This window comes from Montipora foliosa, chromosome 7, assembly GCF_036669935.1.
Source record: "Montipora foliosa isolate CH-2021 chromosome 7, ASM3666993v2, whole genome shotgun sequence".
NCBI lineage: Eukaryota > Metazoa > Cnidaria > Anthozoa > Scleractinia > Acroporidae > Montipora > Montipora foliosa.
Window position 1 is genome coordinate 41,243,066 of NC_090875.1, and position 10,000 is coordinate 41,253,065.

The 10,000-nt window shown below is 37.5% G+C and overlaps 2 protein-coding genes across 4 annotated transcripts in view; both read right to left on the reverse strand.

The window, feature by feature from the left end:
• LOC138009524 (uncharacterized) overlaps positions 1–3,164 on the reverse strand; it is a 28,575-nt gene extending 25,411 nt beyond the window's left edge. The window contains exons 1-2 of one of the 2 annotated variants that reach the window (XM_068856586.1): positions 3,039–3,164; positions 2,839–2,883 (exon numbers count right to left, since the gene is read on the reverse strand). In XM_068856586.1, coding sequence (XP_068712687.1) covers positions 2,839–2,883; positions 3,039–3,128 — 135 coding nt within the window. In that variant the 5' untranslated portion in view covers positions 3,129–3,164. Of the gene's footprint in view, positions 1–1,149; positions 2,736–2,838 lie in introns of those variants that run through there. The other variant, XR_011124429.1, reaches the window with a different exon arrangement.
• A 3,003-nt stretch (positions 3,165–6,167) lies between these two features.
• LOC138009525 (nischarin-like) overlaps positions 6,168–10,000 on the reverse strand; it is a 33,675-nt gene continuing 29,842 nt past the window's right edge. For both annotated transcript variants that reach the window (XM_068856588.1, XM_068856589.1), the window contains one exon: positions 6,168–10,000. This exon is cut by the window's right edge and continues 947 nt beyond it. In XM_068856588.1, the coding sequence (XP_068712689.1) occupies positions 8,887–10,000 (1,114 nt within the window). In that variant the 3' untranslated portion in view covers positions 6,168–8,886.

The window sequence follows — 10,000 nt, forward strand, 5'->3', positions numbered from 1 at the left end:
TGTGACATATGTATGTTGTTCGTTACGATTTTAAATCAGTCTAGGTCAGCACTTACTCGAGCTCTGTAATTTTATTTTGTTAATTTTGAGTCATTTGTTTTCTAGATATTTTGTGTTTGCTATTTTTTGCGTACCTCAGCCCCCAGAGTTGGTGGCACTGCAGCTGAGTTCAGCAGGTGGGGGTATACGTTCCCTTTTTTCCACTAAGTGGTTTTGGGTTTTCGTATCCGGCGGTGCCGTATTTAGGTTTTTTGCGTAGTTTGATCTTTTCCGACAGCGAGTATTACATTTAAGCCTATACTGATACGTTGATGGTGGTTTTGCAATAAACTGGCTTTGAGGTCCTGGCTTTGAGGTTTCTCCTGGTAGTGTAGGCAAAATATTTAGACAGTCCCAGACTGATAAATACAGGTGTACATACCAGTCAGAAAGGAATCAGCATTAGGCAAAATAGTAATGGCTTTTTAAAACAGGATTTTAGATATACTGTTTCAAAGAGAAAGAAGAAGGTCATTCCAAAAGTATTTTCCAATAACAGATGAGCAGAATTGTCGTATATCGGTTACAGCATAAAGAAAGGAATAAATGCTGCCAAGATGCATCCTGAGTTGAATATTATTTTACATTGCTTAGAAACCAAAGATAATCATACATAAATAAATATGTACATTTTAACAATAATTATTGTGAAATTTCAATAGACCTAATATTAAGGAAAGATAATGTGGGGTAATATAATCTTGTAGGGGAATAGGGGGTCTAAACCACAGGTCACTCGTTGCAGGTCACTGTCTTGCTTTTGGAAAGTAACCCAAAACCCTCAATTTGGCTAACCCTGGGTCCAGAGTTGGCTTTTAGGCCTAGTGTTAGCCAAATTGAGGGTTTTGGGTTACTTTTCATAAGGCAAAACAATAATCTGCAACAAGTGACCTGTCAAATGTGACCGGTGTTTCAGACCCGCCGTAGGGGAACGTCATTTGATGATTCTAATAGTAACTTTTTAATTACTCCACAATGTGTGATGAATATAAATACAGCTTTTGGTCACGGACAACCTGTGACTGAAAAAAACCCCCCCCCCCCCCCCCCTCCCCCGATGTACTGCAGCCTTGATGATAACAATGCTTTTAAAGTGAAACTACTGCACTAACCAGTCCCTACCGACCACCTTGCAGAATCTAGTATGTAGATACATGTAGATATGCAGCCATATAGTGAATATGTGTAATAATCAAATAATAGATATTGATTAGACAATGATCACTGACATAATGCTTAACCTTAATTATGATGTTAATACAATTGTCACAAATATAATGAATATGATGATGCCAGGAAAGGTGATGATCAATTCACATAGTGACACACCCAAATATCTCAAGACTGAAACTTGTTCAAGGCGTTGACCAGCTAAAGTAAGTTGAATTTACTTTCTCATAAGGCTGGAAGATAAAATATTGAGTTTTATTTAAATTTCAAGGTGACATTTTTCTCCAGCCATGAGCACAAAAATAGGAAGTTTTCCCTGAAAAACAATCGATTTTAAAAGACACAGAAAAATAGGAAGTAACAATAGCTTGCATGCACCTTCATCAACTACCTACAGTTCCCCTATGATCTAACCCCTGATTGCAATCCACACAAGTTGCTAGTTGAAACGAGTAATTAATATTTACTATTAATAGATACCTTTGTAGTTTAATTGTTTTAATTTTTATGATTATTATTGCTATTCCTATTGTCATTATTATTGTAAGAGCATTGAGATTTTTAAATGCGCACTAAGAACGTTTCTATTATTATTATTATTATTATTATTATTATTATTATTATTTTTTATTTTTTTTTTTTTTTAATAATAATAAGATAATAACTTTATTTCCATGATAAAAATATTTACAAACATTAAAATATCTCCAAAAGGTAAGAACTACAAATTTACAAGCAATCAAGCATCTCTCTGTTTTAAAACTTCAAAAAAAGAAAATAATAATAATAATAATAATAATAATAATAATAATAATAACAAACTTTATTGAGCACTCTTTCATACAAACTTGAATGTTACATGTATCTGGTAAAAATAAATAATAATAATAATGATAATGATAAAACTCAAATCAAATTAAAAATTTAAATGCCGGCGGTGGCGACATTAATCCGGCAATCGTCAAGAGAGTCTCCTATATTCCGGAAAGGTACTCGGGACCCTCTTACGCACGCATGCACTGATCTTAAGAGTTCAAATGAGATGACAGTTCTGAGCCAATTAATGACGTTGTTATAGGGCTCACCGTCCTTCTGTACTAACTTGTCTGCTAAGTGCTTAAGAAATCGTTGGCACTCATTTCCCATCCCACCGTTCGTTCCGAAAACCAAGGGTGTAAAGGATCCCATCTCGACCTCAAGCACTCGTTGCTGATACTTCCGCTTTTTCTCCTCTTCTTGGTCTTTAAAGACTTCGGATGTCGGCTTGCTCTGGTTACATTTGGAGTTAACATGCGTGACCCTGACGTCGAAAAATGCTGTAACTCCTCTAGACCAGAAATCTCCCGCCTTGATGTCTAAACGTGCCTCTGAGCTGGTAACTGCGCTTCTAAGATGCATCCGTTATTATTATTATTATTATTATTATTATTATTATTATTATTATTATTATTATTGTTATTATTATTATTTAGGAACAGGTGTAGAAGAGGACGTTAATAACGCTGGCATTTCTTATAAGGTTTTTTCTGTTGAAGAAGGAAAGTAAATTACGTTAATTTCAAAAGAACATTTAATAGGTTGTGCTTGCTTATGTTAGCTTGAGATTATATACAAAGCGAAAGGACTCACCTTAGCAGACTTCAACTGACAGCGCGGCCTCGGCTGAACTCCCACCTCAATCGAACCATGACAACATTGTGCATGAAGCAAAAAAAATATGTGCATGAAGATCACGCAAGAGCGAATGACTGCAAACAAGTTTTACCACTGAAATACCGCTATTTCGTAAGAAGAAAAGGTGTACACGATGCTGTTGCTATAAAAAATACCTGGAACAAGTATAAATAGAACAAGACATCTTCGGCCGCCATTTTGTTTGTTATTTCGCTCGCGTGCCTGTCAAAAAAACCTGGGCACATGTAAATTATCAACCAATCAGACAAATTCTCCCTTGTTTGGTGAAATAGAGGAATTGGATTGGGGAGCAAGGAGCTGGAGCAAGGGAAACTTTTGTCTGACTGGTTTACAATCTCCTCGTGCCCAGCACGGCAGAAAAACGAAAAAAAGCACAACGCGTTTTTGAGAAGCGGAAGACAACCGGAAGTTAGTGGCCAAGTCACTTGCGACGGAAGCAATTTAAGCACAATCGAACTCTGAGGTGAAACTTGAAATCCCACTAGTATCACACATTTATCAAGACCAAGCTGTTAAGAGCCTTAATAGTTTACCTGGATGTGTAAGGAATTGTATTGTTTTTAGTTTTCAGTTTTCTATGGAAAAGGTCAAAGATAACCTTTCAGCTTAACGTTTTTATTATACATTGTTAAATATACTTATTTTACCTCTTATATTTTTAACTTTATTTGTACTTTAGAAGATATAATTTAGCAGACGAAGAGCCACCTTGTGGAAATGCTGAATAAAGCCATTATTATTATTATTATTATTATTATTATTATTATTATTATTATTATTATTATTGCAGATTCTATTTACTTTTGTGCATATCATTATGATATCAACCAGCGAATTTTAAATCTTAGTTAATTACATCAATTTACATTCCTTTTTCCGCTTAAACAAATTCGTAGAACTTCTCAACGATATTTACATTCTGGCTCAAAGTCCATTTCTGGCAGCGTTCGATGAGGTAACTCAGTTCCTTGCCAGTGTTCGTAATTGATCTTAAGTCATTTCTCAATTATTCATGGTGTCCTCCAAGGAAGTCAAATACATTATTATTATTATTATTATTATCATTATCATTATCGTTATCGTTATCGTTATCGTTATTGTTATTATTATTATTATAATTATAAGTGATTTGTTTTATATACCTATTAAAACAAGCTAACCTGCGGTGCAAAACCCATTCCAGCCTACAGGGAACGTGAACTAATGCATGCTCCGTCAAAAATATATCAATTTTCGCGATAAATTATTACAATTTGGTAAAGTATTTGGTTAAAGTTTTCAAGACTCAACGACCGAACAAAACGCAGTGATGTCTCGATTGACCCGTTTTTTTGTGTGCGCCAACCAGAGTTTCATTAGCCTGCGAATACAGCCGCCTCTCATCGCTCACCGCCGCTTGGGCCGTTCAGCGAGAGAGAACCCAGGAAAACAACCAGCCACGGTGCAGCCCTATCTGGTATGCATAAAATTTATAACTGACCTTTTAAAATTACCAAAGATACAAAGCTAACAATGTTCCAATTCAAGATAAATCATAACATCATCTACACCAAAGACAAACTTAAGAAGGCTAACAGATGATATATGCCACATCTGTAAAAATGAAGAGGATACAACCAAACGCGTGTTTTTAAAGTGCGTCCATGTAGTCTTTTTCTGGAATAAACTTAGGGCATGGTGCCACTACAACACCAAAGAAAATACTTATTTGAATGACTTAACCCTTCTTTAAGGACTTGTCAAACCCCAAAAGTACCAGGAAGTTTTAAGTTTGGTCTTGTTAAAAGCAAAACTCCTTTATCTACTAAAGCAATCTATTTGAAGAATCGTTTCTCTTTTCGCTTTTCATACTGCAACTTAACGAAACTTTGATGACCGAAAGGTATATTGCAATCAAACACAAAACTGGCAAGTTTTATAGTAATAAATGCAATTGCCTTATTTCAAGTAATTTTACTCCAGCTATTCAGTAATTTATGAAGTTAAAAAGAAGCATAAGTTAATAGTAGCTAATTTGTGTATATTAGGTTTATTTATTTATTTATTTACTTGTAACTTTTTATTTATTTATTTATTTATTTATTGTTTTGATTTGCGAGCACTGCTTGTAACGCACATGTATTTATTGTTTTTTCGTTCCATATCTTTCTTCTAGTTTAACCATATGCTCATGTATTTTCTTTCTGATTAGTTGTATAATCAAAAAATAAAACGAAAATTCGTCATTGACCAATCAGAAACGCGTTAGTTTGTTGAGTATATAATAGGGCATTTTATTTCCTGGTCTCTAAAGGGACATAAGTTGTTGGTGCAGCATCAGGAGAAGTTCTACCATCAGCTCAGGCTTATCAAGAGAAATCGTTTGATTTAATTATGGGTCACGTGACCATTTTAGTGCGCCATAAACAGGAGGGAGGTCTAGGTGAGGTGACAAATACCGTGTGTCCACAACCCGGGGTTTGCTCGACATGCACGGTTTTTAATTCATAAAACAGTAACCTGCCGTTTCACTGTTCCCTTCACAGTCAGCAGCAAATAAAAGCTAAATCCTTCCATCTTAAAGTGCGATAGAAAAATCACTTCCTTTTTTCTTCAGATTTTGAAAGTGTGTTTGCTTAACACCAGACTGGCAAAATTTTGAGCTTTGATTTTTTACTTCGAGTGTAAGTTTTGGACATCATGGTCCGCCATTACTCACGTTCAAAACTGACCGACTGGACCTCAGAGGGCTGGATTCAGGGAAAAGTGACGTCAAAGGCGCACTAGCTTAAAATTTCAGCGTGTTAATGCAGCTTATTATATTGCAAAACGCGAACTTAGAAATCTGAAAGCCCAAAACTCCCGTGCTGCATATTACAGCGGTTATCAGTAACACGCGCCACTTAACGGCAGTTTTTCATATTCGAAAATAAAAGTTAGGTGGACGTCAATCAAATGTTTCCATGACGAATTCAACTGCCGCCAAGAGAACAGGAGTATCGTCATGGAAACTTTTGATTAACGTCCACCTAAATTTTTTGTTTCGAAATATGAAAAAAAGTCCTTGCGGGGCGCACACACGCATTGCATTCTTAAAGTAGAGAGCCTTTGACGTCATTTTCTCCTCGATTCTACTCTCAAGATCTTAAAGTTACTAATCGCAGACCATTAACGCATTGACTCCCGGGGGTTCCCCATTGACGAGTAAAATCGTCCGGCCGGTTTGACAGACCGGTTTGGCCGTTTTGGGTATCAAAGGGTTCAATAAAAAAACTCGATTCCAGTTAAATCAATGCTTCAAACTTTGGTCGCTTAGTGTTTAGTTAACATAGTTTTGAAACCCATAGAAAAATAAGAATTGATTTTTTGGTCACATTTAATTTGTCTAACAGCGATATTTCTCTTTATGTCACCCATTGTTATTAATATGCCAACCAGAAGCTAATTGGCTGTTAAAACAATAAAATGTTTCGTGATTAGCAAATTTCAATATCGAAAGAAATGTGACGTCAATGTTTCTAAACAAGAAGTATCGCCATAGATCATAGTTAATCTAGGGACTGGTTATGAAACCCTGGGAATTTCAAAAGCAGGAACAATACAGTCGCAATTAGATGTTGAACCGACCGTGGCCCTGCACAATCTTTTGTTTTTGGTTCGCAAGTGAATTTCGAATAAATTAGTCGAAGCTTTTGATTGGTTATCCTGCCGAAAAAAAGCGTGTTTTTGTCGGGTTTTGTGCAGGATCAAGGCCAAAAAAGCGAACAATACCATCAAACAAAGAAACTTGTCGAGTTTTATAACCAGTCTACACCTATTAACTATGCATAGACCAAATCAGCTAACTCAATGCTGTATCCAATTCAAATTTCGCGGAGTTAAGGTGAGCAGACACGAGGGGTCATGTGGCAGAGACAAGTTGCAGCGACAAAAACTTGTGTAGAGTACACTGAGGCGATATGTAGCAGGGACAAAATCACAACATGTGCACACACATGAAAATATGGCGGGTACATGTCCCAGGGACATGTTGCAGCGATTCGAACGCACTAGAGCGGTTTTTAATTGAGTGTCGAAAGTAATTAGCGAATTGCTTTGGTTTATGATTACTTCACTCAGTGATTGGTTCAAAGTTCTCGCGCCATTTTTCAAACCAATCAGAAGTGAAACCAAAGCCAATCGTGGCTCAGGCGTGCACATTTTCCCGCGCTTTGTGTCGGCTACGTGTAATTACTTCGAATTTTGATTGGTTTACTGGATTGTCTCCGTCGTTTTTGATCGGCCAAAGTAATTACTTTGGTTTTGGTTTTACGCCACTCGATAAAAACTCGCTCTAACCAATCCCTGATTACTCCCGGTACTATATACAAATATATACAAGTCCAAGTTCTAAATCCGTAAAAATATGCAACTAAGTTAACCATACAGTAATACTATTGCATACAAAATTTCAATCCCGCTAAAATATAACATAGTGGTGTATGAATCTAAAAATCTTTTCAATCAGGCTTTGAAATGCGCATAACTCGAGTGTGGCATTAATATATTCTCCACTGTCAATTAAAAGCCGTAGTCTGATAGGCCAGCGTTCCTTTGTGCTAACAAAGCATAGGGTTTCGCATACATCTTATTATAAATATCCTCATAAATTAGCCATAAACCGGCAAGTTTCTTGGGTTTTGAGAAAACGCAAATTGATACTAAATTTCCCTAATATCTCTTCAAAACAGGCGATTATCGCTAGACTACGATGTTAACATATTGTTTCTTACTTTAAAAAACGGAGAGACATTACATGATTCGTGTCCACTGGTTATACAAAGTATATGCAAATCCTGACAAATCCACCTTCTAAATCCTTATAAATATACTACTAAGATTAACCATACGGCAATATTTTTGCACAATCATGACCGCAGATCACGTGAGTGACGTCACCGCCGCCATGTTGAATGAGAAGAAGTTTGAGGGCAAAAGAGCCCTTTGGGACAATGCAAAATAATTCATCAAACCTAATGACTCGTTTTTAACACGTTATAGCGGCTGTTGGAGGCTGAAAGTCACTCCATTGATCCATCGTGTGTAAAAATGGTCTGGAAACGAGGTAAATTACAGCTTAAAAGAGAGGAATACGTTGCCTTTGGTTTCAACACGGGCATTTCTAAAAAAAACAAATTGGCATGCTCCATGGACAATAAAATATTTCTGGCCCCAGTTGTTCAAACGATGGATACTTAGCGCTATCCGCCGGATTAAACACTATCCAGTGGATAAGTAGAGCGGTTTTCAAATGAGTGTCGTAAAACCAAAACCAAAGTAATTACTTTGGCCAATCAAAAAGAACGGAAACAATCCAGTACACCAATCAAAACTCGAAGTAATTACACGTAGCTGACACAAAGCGCGGGAAAATGTGCACGCGCGACCCACGATTGGTTTTGGTTTCACTTCTGATTGGTTGAAAAAGTGGCGCGAGAACTTTGAACCAATCACTGAGTGAAGTAATCATAAACCAAAGTAATTATCTAATTACTTTCGACACTCAATTGAAAACCGCTCTATTAGCGAAACCAATTGCGCTATCCAATGGATAGTGATTTATCCGGTGGATAGCGTTATCCACCTTTGGAACAACTGGGGACTGATCATTAAAAACAAAAAACCCATACCTAAATTCTCTTCTTCTCTTAAGGTAACTTCCAATGAAATCCGTTATATCAAGGCCCTTAATTCTGATATGCCTTAATTAACATATTTGCATTCACGAGTTGAAAAATAGGGTTTTTCGATTGTTCAGGCAATCATCGATCATGATTTTAACAGAAACAAAAGGAAAGATGCGCTGGTTTCTATGTTCGCCTCACCGGATGTCCGCCGGACCAGCGAGGAACGAAAAAGAGTTTCTCGCGCTTTGAACGGGTTACGCGTATTTTTTCTTTTGCTTTCACACACCCATAATGAAAACCACTCTATGCCAGAAGCCCAGAGAACTCTTTTAAGACTCTAACTCTTTGCTTTCATAACAGGAAGTGCTCCACCATGAATATCTGCCCAAAGCTTGCAGATGAGCCCCAAGGCCTTTTCTTTCTCCTTGTAAGTTTGCGCCACAATCCGCCACCAAATATCCGGTTTTTCTGAATTCTCCATATGATGAGTAATGACGCACAGATCACCCAAACTGGCGGAGTCAAACCCATCGGGGACATCCTCGTCTTGATGCTGAGTCGGAGAAAAGACCATTTTGAAGTCGCACGAGTTGAAGTCACTGAACTCTACTCGAGACAACGATTTGATGTCACGCAAATCCTGCACGTTGTACTGCGGGTTCTCGGGAAGTCCTGTGGCGAATAGCGGTAACGGGTAATTTACATGATCCTCAATGCACAAGCATAAAGACTTGTCCATAATCACAAGTGTTCGTGGTTCTTCGGTTTTCGGCTCCGTTTCGTGAAACACCAGCAAATAAACCAGGATGACCACATCGAGAAGCTGCTCACAGTCCACTGAACGGCGACTAAAGTCAGCAATAGCGTCTTTCAAAATTTCCAACGAATCATCATTGGGATAGATGAACTTAACCCCACTGTTTGTAAGTTGATAGTCGGTCTTCGTGAAAGTACTCGGATCGGAATCGATGATCGATTGCGAGTCGTAAATACTCGACGTAAGAGTTTCTGCTCTCGGATGTGTCGTTCCGGTCTGTTTCGACAAGATACCGTTTAAGCATTCTAGAAAAGTGTTCGTGCGGTGAAAGTCTCGCGTGATAAAAGTAAATGTTTCTTCTTTCAATTCAGTCTCCAGTCTCACAGTTTGATCAAACAGGCCCACACAAACTTGACGCAGATTGCACAGGGGAATGAAGTTAAAGCAGTAAGTGGGTTTCAAGTCGTCAGGACTTCGGGAAAATCTCAATTTTACTCCTTTTCTCTTGTTGATGGAGTTTTTGTGTTCTTTATCCGCTAAAATGTACACATACAAGTTGCTGAGCAAAACACAGACTTGGAATTCCTGAAACGGGAAGAGGTATGGCGTACAGCCCGTCCATAAAACGTGAAGGAGTGTTTCTTCTTCCTCTTGATTTTTCTGTGAGATACATTTTCGAAAAAACTTATCCAGC